The following is a 14,077-nucleotide window of genomic DNA, read 5'->3' on the forward strand; positions in this document are numbered from 1 at the left end:
AAAAGATCGGAGGTGACTACAAAGGCGTGTGGCTTTGAGTGTATTTATCAGGGAGGCAATCTGAGTGATACTACACAAAGGGCAGGTAATCGAGATGAAACCAGGTGTGAGGGGAGCCCTCAGCATTCATGTCGGAAGTCCTAAGCACTTCCTAGGGGGTGAACCGAATGAAGCTTCCCAGTAGTCACCACGAAGAAGAAACACGGTTCCTCCTCCAATAGCTAACGGTTCATCTGATCAGAGGACAGAGACCCGAGAGAAATTTCACCTGTGCTGTCTCAGAAAAAGGCAACTAGATAATCAAGCCCCTGTCTGTTTAAATTTTTTTTAATGTTTATTTATTTTTGAGACAGATGGAGTGTGACTGGGGGTGGGCAGAGAGAGAAGGAGACACAGAATCAGAAGCAGGCTCCAGGCTCTGAGCTGTCAGCACAGAGCTCGACGTGGGGCTCAAACCCATGAACTGTGAGACCATGACCTGAGCCGAAGTCGGGTGCTTAACCGACTGAGCCACCCGGGCGCCCCACCCCTGTCTGTTTTAAACATTCCATTTGGGACCCTGGATCTCCCAGTCCCTTCAGACCATGTTTTCACCCCTAAGGCACTCCCACACCTGCCCTCATGGAATTTAGGGAGAAGCAGCATCCCAGGGCCATCAAGGTCCCTCCGCTGTGCTGCACTGTGGGCCCCACAACCAGGTACCCATTACTTTCCTGGGTGCAGTTTGGGGGAAGCCCTGCTCGTGAGGGCTGTGTTTCTGCTCTTGGGGGTGCCGAGCTTGCCATCCTGGTTTCTGGAACTGGGGTTTGCATCCTCAACCTGTGCTTTGCCGCTCAGCCCATCTTGCTCGCCGGTGCTCCCGGGTGGCCCGGCCCCTTCCCCTGCAACAGGTCTACTTGGAGCAGCTCCGTGGGGGCTGGGCTCTTGCCATCTTGGCATTTGGGTTGAGGGATCTTTCCACTTTCTGGCTCCAGTTTTTGAGTTGAATTCATATACTGCCCCAGTAACTAGAGGGAAAAAAATACGCAACCACCATATAAACGAGGGAATTCAGGATGCTCTCTTCCTCCATCTCCAGCCCGCTCAGTTCTTACCCCGAGGGAAAGCTGAAAGGCACTAGGCACAATCATGGCACAAACTTTGCCAGCCCGCCCTTTCCGCGAGCTACAGGGCTCCAACCCCACAGATAGCAAATATCATGCCTCCCTGGGTGAGGAGGCTCAGGACAGGCTCTCGGCTGCGAGATTGGAAAGCCACATAAATCTTGAATTCCGTGTCAGTTCTGGATAAATTCAGTTCCGTTTTTAATGGGGTTACCCATCATGTTCTGAAGGGTTTGTTTTGAGAGCCCCCGGAATCCCAGATAGAGAAAGGAAGTCACCACATAAGGAGGAAAGGGCTTTTTTATGTTAGGTTAGCAGAGATTGGTAGACACGGACACTGAGTCTGGCCTCTGTTGAGATGGTGCAAGGGAGCCATTTTTATTGTGTCAGCGTGGCAGACACTAATTGGTGTGTTTATTCACATTAGTTCAATTTGCTCATCCCCCCCCCCCCGCCCCCGCCTTTTTTTTTCCTTCTGTCAACCCACAAATGTAGGTAGCAGCCTTGGCCCTCCCCGGCTTTTGCCCCAGAAGCTGGAGTTTCAGGCGATCCCCGGCTCTTGCCATTTCCCTGCGGCAAGAGTGGCCTCTCGGCAGGGGATCCCACCAGCACTTATGCTAATGTGGGCACATTATGGTAACAAGTACCTAATAATAGAGGGAAATTTAATTCCAGCAGCAGCAGCAGCCTCTCCTGGAGAGGAGCCATCCTTCCGAGAAGGACCGAGCCGCTAGCATGTGAGGGTGGCAGGGAGCCAGCACGCTTGCCTCCCGAGTTTGGTTTCCTTCCCTTTATTCACATCTATAATTGAGCCTTTGTAAGTGGAGGGATGTGTGTAAAGGAGCTAAATTTGGAGCTGATTTCATGGGGGTGACGGGAGCTCTGGAGGCCAGCTTTACCTTATGTTCATCTTGCCGACCAAGAAGAAATTCTTGGCCCTGATCTAGGGGGAAAAGGAGCCAAGCCTGCCATTTCTCCCTATCTCTCACTACCAATAGGATGGTGTGAGGAGCATTCAGAAAGGACCGGGGGAGGAGGTTGAGCTCCAAAGAGCAGGCAGAATTCACCAGTCCGCTGAATTGGTTTGTGATTTGGGAAGGGAGGCGAGAGAGGGCAGGAGGCGTCAGGTGGAAATCCTCTGAGGCCTCACACATGGTCATGTGCTGGAGCATGTGCCAGCCAGCTCTGCTCAGAGGTGATCTCATGCTGTGTTGCAGCGGGAAAGGTCAGGCGACATAACCGAATGATGGACCAACTGAGTTGAGGGCAGGAGATTGGATGGGGTCCTCCATGACTCCACCAACCTGGAATGTGAAAAACACCTTTCGGATGGCATTGCCAGTTAATTACCTGGGTCGATGGCTTCTCCATCAAAGACAGAGTTCATCTGGATCGTTTCCTATGGAGAAGAAAGAGACAGCTTCAAGCACAACCCTACACTCCTCCCCCCGGGGCCAGGCCACTCATATTCACAGCCCGCGTACCTTACCCAGGGCCTTCTTGACACTAGCCTATTTGATAGGCGCTGTGCTAAAGGCCGAGGACGCAGCAGTGAACACGACGGGTGTGGTTACTGCCTGCACAACGCTTGCAATCAGTGGGCGCCATTGACAACAGGTGGACGATATAGAGTGATAAGGTCATGAGCAGGAATATGGCACACCTGGGGGCCCGGGAGGGCGGGAGGACATTCATCCTGCCCTGAGTGAATGATAGGCTACAGCTTCACGGAAAGTGGAGCAGAGATGCCATACAACCCTGGCTGAGATCTACTTTGCCTGAGCGGGATCTGTCAGGCAGATGGGCAAGGTGGACACAGGAGAGCACTCACATGCTCCCAGCGTTGGGCTATGGCTGCGACCCCTTTCCTCGGCTGATACAATGTTACCGCTGGGCGTGCCCCCCTTACCGAGACCTTGTGCTCCTTATCTCTTTCTTCCCCTGTTCTCTGTGCCTCCCTCCAGGACCTGACCTCTGTCAGCACGGAAACACCCCCTTCCCTCCCAAGGTGCCCTCCAGTGATGCCCTTCTTTAGCACGCTGATGAGGACTGTGTTCAGAGTCTTGTGGCCTTTCCAGCACCAGTTTGCATCACACAGGCCATCATCTGCACGCTGGCCCATGGCTACTCCACTCCAAAAACAGAGGAAGTGGAGACCATCTGGGTTTTATCCATTCAAACAATTCAGCAGCTGCACTTCTATGGCCATGGGGACTACTTATTTAATTGATTGATTTAATGTTACATATTTCTAAGGTGCTCTCTGAGTGGCATCACCAGGGATATTGCCTTAGACAATGAGGCTAAGGAGATAAGAGATCAGCTCTTTCTCACGCTCGTAGACAGGCCCATACATGTAAACACTTAGGTGATGGACCTGAGGCAAAGATTTTGGTGCCCTGGACTGTCTTCTTCGTTGTGCATGTCATTCCCCAAATGTATGGGTCCGGGATCACAACAAAATCTTATTATCAGGGGCTGAGGGAGATTTGGGGAGTCACCTTCAAGTTCTGTCACTTCTCAGTGGGCAGATCAGGTTCAGTAAAGAAAAACAAGGAGGGGGGCACCTGGGTGGCTCAGTCAGTTAAGCATCCGACTCTCGATTTCAGCTCAGGTCATGATCTTGCAGTTTGTGGGCTGGAGCCCCACACTGGGTTCAGCACTGCTGGTGTGGAGCCTGCTTGGAATATTCTCTCTCTCTCTCTCTCTCTCTCTCTCAAAATAAATTAAAAATCTTAAAAAAAAAAAAAATAGGAGTGCCTGTGTGGCTCAGTCGGTTAAGCATCCAACTTCAGCTCAGGTTACGATCTCGCAGTTCATGGGTTCAAGCCCTACATCGGGCTCTGTGCTGACAGCTCAGACCCTGGAGCCTGCTTCGGATTCCATGTCTCCCTCTCTCTCTGCCCTTCCCCTGTTCATGCTCTCTCTCTCTCTCAAAAATAAATAAACATTAAAAATCTTTTTAATTAAAAATAAATTTAAAAAATTTTAGTAATAAATAAAGAAAGAAAAGGAAAGAAAGAAAGAAAAGGAGAAAGAAAGAGAAGAAAAGAAAGAAAGAAAGAAAGAAAGAAAGAAAGAAAGAAAGAAAAGAAAGAAAGGAAAGAAAGAAAGAAAGAAAGAAAGAAAGAAAGAAAAACAAGGAGGTAAGGGTGGGGGGAGACTCTCCAACTATCTTGTATCACTTTGCATTTATGTGACTCTAACAACTTTCAAAATATTTCCCCACCTGCAAGCTCAGGGCAGGTGTTGCTCCCATTTTACAGATGAGGAATTTAAAGCTTAAAGAGGCCAAGGGAGTCTGCAAGATCATACAGACAAGTGTGCAGAGCCGACCCCTGGCCCAAGCAATGTTCTGTCTCCATCACTTTTCCTCAAGGTTGTGGAACAGCAAGGAAAAAATAAATCCCACTGAAGGCTGAAGTTCCAGTTGTGGTCTTCAGCTCTTCTCCCCCAGCTCAGTCTCCCAGAGAGCTGGTGTAGATAATAAACACCACTATTCCATATTTATGAAATCCAGTTCTTCTGCAAATATATCAGCAGACATGTTCAGTGGAGGGAACAAATTCTATCAGGAGCTCGTCACACAGCAATCTGTTCCAGTGGCCAAATACAAGCGTCTCTCTGAATGATAAATACCACCTCCCCCCACCCCACCCCCGTGGGGCTGTGGCAGGGTCTGCCTGAGAGGGGACGGGAGTGCCCCACCACACATCACCCAAGCCTGTTGCCCCATGGCCAGCACACTTACCACCAAAACCCCTCTCTTTGTATTCTTCATTTCTGCAGGGAATAGAACAGACAGGAGTGAAGCTTCTTGGACACTAAATTGACCTTAAAATTCTACCTCCACAATGGGATTTCTCTTAAACAGGCTTTGAACTTAGTATTGCAGACATGACAAGGAGCTAGTTCTCTGTAGACATGTTTATTGACAGCTTTCTACCTTCTCAGAAACACACACACACACACACACACACACACACAACAATAATAATACACAGAATTTTAAAAACGATTTTACTCTTTTCCTACTTACTGCTATTCCTGGACCTGGGAAATTAGCCTTTTAATGAAAGATCAGAAAGATCTGGTTGATACATTTGTTCATAATGTGGGGATTCTTTGCATCCATTCTCTATGCCCTTTAAAAAAAAAGTAGCTAGGGTGGTGGGTGACAGTTTGTGAAGATCTCATTAAAATCATTTCATTTGATATGATCAATAAACATTATAATCAGATTTCTAACCCTGCTTAGACGTGCCTTATGCTTGTCAGAGGCACCTGCCTATGGGGTGAGTGATTAAAGCAATCTTTTTTTAAAAATCCACTTTCCTGGGGTGCCTGGGTGGCTCAGTTGGTTAAGCATCTGACTCTTGATTTCAGCTCAGGTCATGATCTCAGGGTTGTGGGATCGAGCCCTGCGTTGAGCCTGCTTCAGAGTCTTTCTCTCTCCCCCTTTCCCTCTTTCTCTAAAACAACAACAACAACAACAACAACATACACACGTTCCAGTTCTCTGTCCTGTCTCTTCCCATAGCCTGGATTCCCCTTGAGGCAGCAACTTTCGGGGCTGGGTGCGGACATCCCCTCAGGCTTGGAGTTATCCAGATGGACCTCGCTCAACTCATCCAAAGTCCCAGCTCTTCCTGCCCATCCGACTGCACCCAGCCCCCCTTTCTGACAAGCCTGATCCAAATAACTTGTGGAAATGACCAAATCCATTACAGTCTGAGCATAAAGTGTCATTTGTTCTTGAAAAAGAGGCATCTGTCCAATACAGAGCATCGGCTGTCCTTAAGAGGAGCCACACGCATCCACGTGCAGCAGCACAGTAGACGCTGTGTTTAACTCACAGACAATTCTTCACTCCTGTCCCGCTGGAGGGGAACAGACCTTTAGGTGCTGAAGTTCAGCTGAGTGGAGGCAACTCTGGGTAGGGAACAGGCAGGACTAAAATGAGAGATATGAGGGACGCCTGGGTGTCTTGGTCGGTTAAGCATCTGACTCTTAGTCTTGGCTCAGGTCATGATCTTACGGTTCACGAGATGGAACCCCTTGTTGGACTCTGAGCTGACAGCACAGAACCTGCTTCGGATTCTCTCTCTCCCTCTCTCTCTCTGCCCCTCCCCTGCTTGTGTGCTCTCTCTCTCTCTCAAAATACATAAAAATTTAAAAAATAAAAAATAAAATGACAGGAGAGATCTGACACACTGATGGCACCATGCACCCCGCCCTTCCCTTTCTGCAGCTACTTCTGACCTCTGTTTCTTTCACCCACAGATGATGTGGCTGAAAACTCACCAAGACAGAACTGCACCCTGATTCTCTGCCACGTTGGAACCCTTTTATTTAGGACAACAGAGCAAGCAAAAATCAACAATAGCGAGAGACACAAACAAAGAGAATAGGCCTGGTACATACCTCCTTTCTTCACCCTGCAGAGGGAAGAAAAGGGATGGACAAGAATTAACCTAAGAGTAACCTGCACTGGCACACATGTGATAACCTGGGGCCTCTGGGCAACTGTATTCCTTGGGGTTCAGGGACTGATTAAAAGAGGGGCCAGCCATGGGCACTAAAATGAAGACTGGGCTCCTACCCCTGCTCCAAACAGAGCAGTTCCGTTGCCGTTGGTTTGGTACTAAAGAGGTTCTGGGAGTTCAATCAAAGTTTGAAAACTATTGCTTTATAGAACATCAGGGGATACATTTTCTCTGACAGCACAGGTGAGGGCATGACCAGCCTGCCTGGCAATTCTCCTGCCTCCTGTCTCTCCCCAGCAGCCAGCTGGAGCAGAAGGCTTGGCTCACAGCAGGAAGCTTCAAGGGCTGGCAGTTAAACCCTGTTTTCCTATAACATGAAGACATGGGGGTGGATGCTGAGCCCCTTCCCATGATAACCTTGGGTTCCATGATTCTGTGACTCTAGTTTTTTTTAATATAATTTATTGTCAAGTTGGCTAACATACAGTGTCTACAGTGTGCTCTCGGTTTTGGGGGTGGATTCCCACGATTCATCGCTTACATACAACACCCAGTGCTCATCCCAGCAAGTGCCCTCCTCAGTGCCCATCACCCATTTCCCCTCTCCCTGCACGCCCCCCCCCCCATCAACCCTCAGTTTGTTCTCTGTATTTAAGAGTCTCTTATGGTTTGCCTCCCTCCCTCTCTATTTATAACTATTTTTCCCCTTCCCTCTCCCATGGTCTTCTGTTAAGCTTCTCAAGTTCCACAAATGAGTGAAAACATATGATATCTGTCCTTCTCTGACTGACTTATTTCACTCAGCATAATACCCTCCAGTTCCATCCACGTTGCTGCAAATGGCAGGATTTCATTCTTTCTCATTGCCAAGTAGTATTCCATTGTATATATAAACCACATATTCTTTCTCCATTCATCAGTTGATGGACATTTGGGCTCTTTCCATGATTTGGCTATTGTTGAAAGCGCTGCTATAAACAGTGGGGTGCATGTGCCCCTATGCATCAGCACTCCTGTATCCCTTGGATAAATTCCTAGTAGTGCTATTGCTGGGTCTGTGACTCTAATTTTGTTCTTTGCTGTTGGATAAACGTTGGCAGCCACAGGGTGCAACGAATTTCCAGAGAGGCCAGGCCTGGGTCTGTGTTACGAGCTAGTTTTTCCTTTTTGAGTCAACCATGTTGAAAACAATTCCCATTTAGAATGTAAGTGAGGGCAACCAGGTTCCAGGTACACGTAACCATAAATTGCTTGAGAGGTGCAGTGTCTACTGGATGACTCCCTTTAAGAACTTCCGCCCAGGGGCGCCTGGGTGGCGCAGTCGGTTAAGCGTCCGACTTCAGCCAGGTCACGATCTCGCGGTCCGTGAGTTCGAGCCCCGCGTCAGGCTCTGGGCTGATGGCCCGGAGCCTGGAGCCTGTTTCCGATTCTGTGTCTCCCTCTCTCTCTGCCCCTCCCCCGTTCATGCTGTGTCTCTCTCTGTCCCAAAAATAAATAAAAAACGTTGAAAAAAAAAAAAATTAAAAAAAAAAAAAAAAAAAAAAAAGAACTTCCGCCCAAATCCCATTACGGAACACCACCATCCTCACAAGCTTAAGTGTCACTCTTTTGGAGTTATTTTCTTCTTCCAAATCAATTTGTGAGTAGAGCCCAAACAAAAATGCCTCTTTTAATTTCAGCAGTTGCTCAAGGATTTCTTACCTTGAAGTCAAGGTTGCCAATAGCAACAAACTTCCCCGATAAATATGGCAAGATGCAGTGCACATCTTTATGCTAATGCCTTATACTTTGGTACAGTCTTTTCATCCGTAGGTTTTACACGATTTGACAGTACTAGCGAATCTTCAAAATACCTTTAAAAGGCATGTGAGATCTTATCATCCCCCCATTTTGCCAAAACTCAGATTCTGACCCCCTGAGGTAGTTGAACATGGAGCTGAACTTGGAATCTGGAATCCTGAGCTCACTGGGACTCAGCCACAAAAAAATGATGCAACAAGACTTTTTAAAAAATACTATATTAAGTATAGGAACGGTGCTAAGTGCTTTCTTTGATTTTGCTCATTTCATTGTTTAGTCCTCAAATAAGGAATTGAGATTCACAGAGGTTGTCACTTGTCTAAAGCCCAGATCCAAACCAGGCCGTGTCTCTCTCCAAATCCCGGGCTCAGAACCATCATGCTGTCATTGCAGGAGCCTCTGAGACTCAAGAAACTGGGTCTGGAGAAGCGTGGGACAACTGAGTGCTCTCTCTGATGTCTCACTTCAGCCAGTAAGAGACACTCCACGGAGTACAGGGTAAGAGGCGGGTTAGTGAGCAGAAGGGAGCAGGAGGGAGCAGGAGGGAACAGGAGCGAACAGGAGGGAGGGGAAACAGGCCTCCACTGACAGCCCTTGAGAGTGAGAGATTGGGGTCACATGCGAAAGAACAATGATTATTTAGTCACACAAAAGCCCAGTGAGTCACTGGAGCCAAGAGCTTAATTCCCTTATCAGTTTTCTGCGCTTCCTCTAATTCCATCCCATCCTTTAAATATTCTACAAATAACAACACAGCATATTCCTTCACTACTCACAACCAGGTTTTTGGTTTTTTTTTTTTTCCTGAAGCTTTTATCCAGGGCAAGGTCACCAAGGGGTTGAAGCCCCAATTTCATTGAGAACACATCAAGGACAGAGTGAGTGCCCAGGAAAACCAAAGCAGGTGTTTCCTGGCCCCACAGGTGATGAAGAGGGTACCAGGACTGAGGCGGGGGAGGGGGGGGGGCTGAGATCCCCTCCCCCCATCCACTTTTCCTTCCTTCATGCCAGCTGCCCTCTCTGCCCCTCTCTGTCCCGTGGAGAAAGCCTAATTCTCACCTTTCCCTCTCCCCACAGCCCCAGAAACAATGTCCTAAAGGAAGTGGTGGAAAGGGCCCAGCCCGCTGGCAACTTACAGAGTTTTCTGGTGCTTCCCAGCCTTACAGGGACAGTGTCTGTGGATGGCTTTGGCCAACTGGACGAACAGGAACACCAGGAGGCCCAGAAGCAACATGGAGCCCAAAGTGATGACGAAAGGCACATACCATGCTGATGAAGAATAAACGTTTTTTCTCAGGACCTGGCGGATGATCTGTGGCTTGAATGACAGAGTGGGGGACAGTGAGTGGAGTGTGGTTTCGGGAGACATTTTTGACATCAGCACTGTCTCATGCTGAGTGTTGATTCTGCTGTTTGTTCCTGCTGTCTACACCAGGCATCTGTGTGCTCAGACTTCTTGCTGCAACCAACCCATCACCTTATTTATAGTCTTTCCAAGCACCCATGAGATCAAAACCCAGAAAATTTAGGAAACTGAAAAGCAGCTCCAAGCCTATTTTTATTCTCTTTCCCCTCTTCCCAAACACTAAAGATCCCATTGGCTTTTTTTCCTGCCAAATCATGGCCTCACCCCAGGACTGATACAGCCATTGTCTCTCACTGGGAAGGCATGTGCCACAAAAGCTGTTCTTTTTAACACTTTGTAGGCTTTTCAGTGCTCACTCACTACAAGCTACACTGCCAGATGAGGGGGCCGACATCACAGTGAAACCCCAAGTTTGGCATTGGCTTCCTAGAGAGGGAGATAGATAACAAATAAATTATGGAGATTTCGGGGCTGGAGATGTCACAGTTGGGTCAGGTTGTAAGTCCCCAAAAGGTGGAAACTCCTTACTCAGGGGAGTCACTGGCTCCTACCACACCAGAAAGCCCTTAAGACTTTCTTATGCCTCCATCCGTTGGGGTAAGATTGACTCCGGCACATGGGAAATTGACACTGACCAGCTCCTGGTGGGGCTCGGACAAGCAGAATTTGACCGCCTGTCACAGGTAGCTGTCTAAGGTTCTGATTACTTGTCTTCTAGGATACTGCAAGTGTGGGGCCGCTGACTAAAGGGGCACAACTTCACTAGGAGCAGGAGGAAAGGGGACAAAAGAGTCACCATAAATATAAGCCAGTCCCTCCCAGGAGCAGGGGGAGATAATCCTATTGTCAGATTCCAAGCCTCTCCTTTCCTTCACACCCTGGTCTGATTATGGTGCCTGCTTGTTTCTTGTTACCATCTACTGCAATCTGTACTTAATGTGCTCATTTCAATACCTGCTCGTAATCTGTCTCCCTCTCAAGATCGGTGGCTCTCAAACTTTAGTGCACATCGAATCCCCTTGGAGGCTTATTAAAAACACAGATCACTGGGCTCCACTCCCAGAGCTTCTGATCCAGTAGTTCTGGGGATGTGGTTGGGGACTCCAGCGCCCAACATCTTTCCCTGGAGGTCATGGTGATGATCACATTGGGCGAGGTGTAACTCCTCTTCAATATTCTGGGGCAGGCCTAAGCATTGGCATTTCTAACAGGTTTCCAGGTGATGCTGTTGCTGATGGTCTGGGGACCACTGACCTATATTATAAGCTCCATGACAGCAGAGATCATTTTCGGCTTGTTCATCAAAGCGCTTGGCATATTATAAGTATTCAGTCAATATTTGTAGATCGAACCAATGACTTCTTTTAGAATAGAGGTGGGGAGTAGGGTACAGATTGGCACACAGGGACTCTTCAAAATAAGTGGAGAAGAATATACCTGGCAGTTACCTGCCTTTATGGACACTGACTTGCAATGGCTCTTAAGAGCAAGCACAGAAGGGGTTGTAAAGGGAGCTGCTGGCTGCAGGCCCATGAAAGTTGGCTCCTGTGCCACAAGCACCATAGGTGGTCAATACCTGACCTATCATAAATCAGTGCATAAATGCACATCCTTCTTTCCCAACATAGGTTCTACAAGTCCAAGGTCTCACTCAGATCTTAAATGTTTTATTTTTTATTTTTTTATTTTTGAAGGAGAGAGAGACAGCATGAGCGGGGGAGGAGCAGAGAGAGAGGGAGACACAGAATTTGAAGCGGGCTCCAGGCTCTAAGCTGTCAGCACAGAGCCCGATGTGGGGCTGGAACTCACGAACTGTGAGATCATGACCTGAGCCAAAGTCAGACGCTCAACTGACTGAGTCACCCAGGTGCCCCACTCAGATCTTTTGTTTACCACCCAGTGATGACTCCAATCCAGCCCATCTCTACCTCTCTCTCTCTCTCTCTCTCTCTCTCTCTCTCTCCCATGGTTGGCATTCCTGGCAACATCCTAACACCTCAACTCTTTTTGGCCCCTCCCATATTTCTTCTGGGTCCCGGGGCTCCATCTATGTAAATCACAAGGGATGTATGTGGGGAGTCCAGGTTCCAAAGCCCTTACCCTGGAGGTTGTGGTGGCAATTGTGGTTGGGTCAGGAATGATGCTAATACTCAGCGTCACTGTCCCTGTTTCAACACGAGCCTTAGCCTTCCTCCTGCCAGACAGCAAGTTGCCATCAGTTATGTGGACGAGTAGTTTGTAGTCCCAGATTTTGTCAAGCCCACTGGCATAGTCAAAGCGTGTCGCAAGGAGCAGGCTTGTCACGTTGGACCCAGCGCTGGGAGAGAAGGTGAAGTGACTGTTGACATTGCCTAAATGAGATGTGAGACAAGGATTGGGGGGAAAGGAAGAAAAGGGAGAAAAACAAGGGCTTAGAAGAACACCGCATTCTATCGTTTCCTCAAACACGCACACCTCAGGTGTAGACTGGTGTTTCTGATGCACCAGAGTCAGGTCAGTGATAGGACATGGACTTTAACCACACCAGAGACCTCACGGGTACAGGGAAACTCTTGCTCACAAACAGTGTGGCTGTGACAGGAACGAAGCAGAAAAGAACAGCACCACACCTGTTCCAGGAGAATGGCCGCCATCTTCCTGCACACCAGGCGGAGATTTAATAATCCTGGGGCAGCCTCTCTAGCCAGTTCTTGCTGTCAGCCTTTATTTGGTAACGCTGTGTAACTCACACTCAGACCATTGGGTGGGCAGGAAGAGGCTAGAGGGGGCCACGTCTCCAGCCATGAGCCAAGTTCACTCCGTGGCCTTTCGTGGAACCTGACTAGCCACACTGGTGGCAGATGTCCACGGATCCCCCAAAGGAAGGTACCTCCCAGCTTGGCAAGGGTTGCAGTCCCGGGTCCTCCTGAATCAACCCCACACCCGCCTCCCCCACAGCTCGGCTGGGGCTCAAGGCTCACAGCTTTGAGTGCCCAGGGCGGAAAGGCTGCCACCGAGCAGTCCTTGCTCATTCCTCTGGTGGCTCCAGACTCATTACCGACTGAAAACCAGTAAATGGAGCAGGAGATGATGCAATTTTTACTCCCTTAGCAGTGAAGAGCTCCATCAAGGCCTGAGGGTTCTCAGTATGGATTATTTCCATCTTCGGCAACGGCAGTCTCCAGGCAGTCTCTGCCCCTGGGTTTTGTGACACGGCCTGCTCGAGAGGCTTCTTGCTGTTGGAGTTTCTGCTCTGCCAGGGCTCAGCCAGCAGCCGAGATGGATTTTTACTCTCTCACCTGGAATTGCTCTGCCTGTTTGGGTTTAAGTCTCTGGCCCCAGCATTTCATTAGATGAGCTATTTTTGTCTAATTTCCATTGAGGGGTGCTCTTTTTTTTTTCCCCCACAGTGGTATATTTTTAAAGAGAGAAAATGAATGGAGTAGAAGAGAATTCCTGAGGACACGTTTCAAAATGCATTTAATCTATTTAATCTATTATTATCCAGAGAGAGGACTGGGATTCCCTGCCCCCACTACTAGCTTGCAGGAAAAGAAGTGGTTGAGGAGATGGACCAAAAACACAATTTTTTTAAAACTACATTAATATGAGTCATGAATCATGATGGGCTGGGAATTGTAGAGGATGGGGGTGCCATCAATGGGGTTCACTCTTCCTCTGGCCTTTGGGCAACCACGGATGGGAGCCTGGGAAGAGGTAGGTGAGACAGGGAAGCCTGAGTAAGGAGTTATGAGGCACACGACCATGACGCCCCTCATCCCTGCTTGTCTCACTTAAAACACCCCCACCCAAACACACTGTGCCCAAATCCGTGTGTGAGCACAGACCCCCTTCTCCCTCAACAGCTGCTGAGGCCTCCAACACCAGGACCCTTGGAAACAGCATACCTGAGCCAATGGAGTAACGAAAAGACCTGGGACTGGAATCAAGGTCAGTACACGTCAGCTTGAAATTCTGAATGTTTGTGCCAACTCTCAAACCCACTGGGATGGCCAGGAAATAAGAGTTTGGGGTACAAATTGGCTTTTCATCATTTTCTTCAAGGATGTTCACAGTTACCTAGAGCAGCAAGAAGGCGGCCGTGGTTAACAGCTAAAATTTACTGAGACCTTTCTGTGTGCCAGGCACCGGGCTATGCACTTTTGGTGAGCCAGCTCATTGAACCTCGCCTGAGATAAAAAATATGGTTATTCCCATTCTACAGATGAGGAAACTGAGGCTTAGAGAGATTAAGGAGGGGAACTTCAGGCCATTCAGTTTGGTGAGTGGCGCAGTTCAGGCAATTTGAACTCAGGTCTGTCCCCCGCCCCCAACAAATGCAT

At 48.6% G+C, this 14,077-nt stretch overlaps 1 protein-coding gene across 1 annotated transcript in view; it reads right to left on the reverse strand.

The window, feature by feature from the left end:
- Positions 1–318: 318 nt before the first annotated feature.
- Positions 319–14,077, reverse strand: part of CDHR3 (cadherin related family member 3) — a 65,820-nt gene continuing 52,061 nt past the window's right edge. Inside the window, exons 13-19 of the mRNA XM_060632274.3 lie at positions 13,643–13,814; positions 11,856–12,106; positions 9,526–9,707; positions 6,528–6,541; positions 4,855–4,886; positions 2,454–2,502; positions 319–1,007 (exon numbers count right to left, since the gene is read on the reverse strand). Of these exons, the coding sequence (XP_060488257.2) occupies positions 706–1,007; positions 2,454–2,502; positions 4,855–4,886; positions 6,528–6,541; positions 9,526–9,707; positions 11,856–12,106; positions 13,643–13,814 (1,002 nt within the window). The 3' untranslated portion in view covers positions 319–705. The remainder of the gene's footprint in view (positions 1,008–2,453; positions 2,503–4,854; positions 4,887–6,527; positions 6,542–9,525; positions 9,708–11,855; positions 12,107–13,642; positions 13,815–14,077) is intronic.

This window comes from Panthera onca, chromosome A2 (genome assembly GCF_046562875.1).
Source record: "Panthera onca isolate mPanOnc1 chromosome A2, mPanOnc1 haplotype 2, whole genome shotgun sequence".
NCBI classification, from domain to species: Eukaryota; Metazoa; Chordata; class Mammalia; order Carnivora; family Felidae; genus Panthera; species Panthera onca.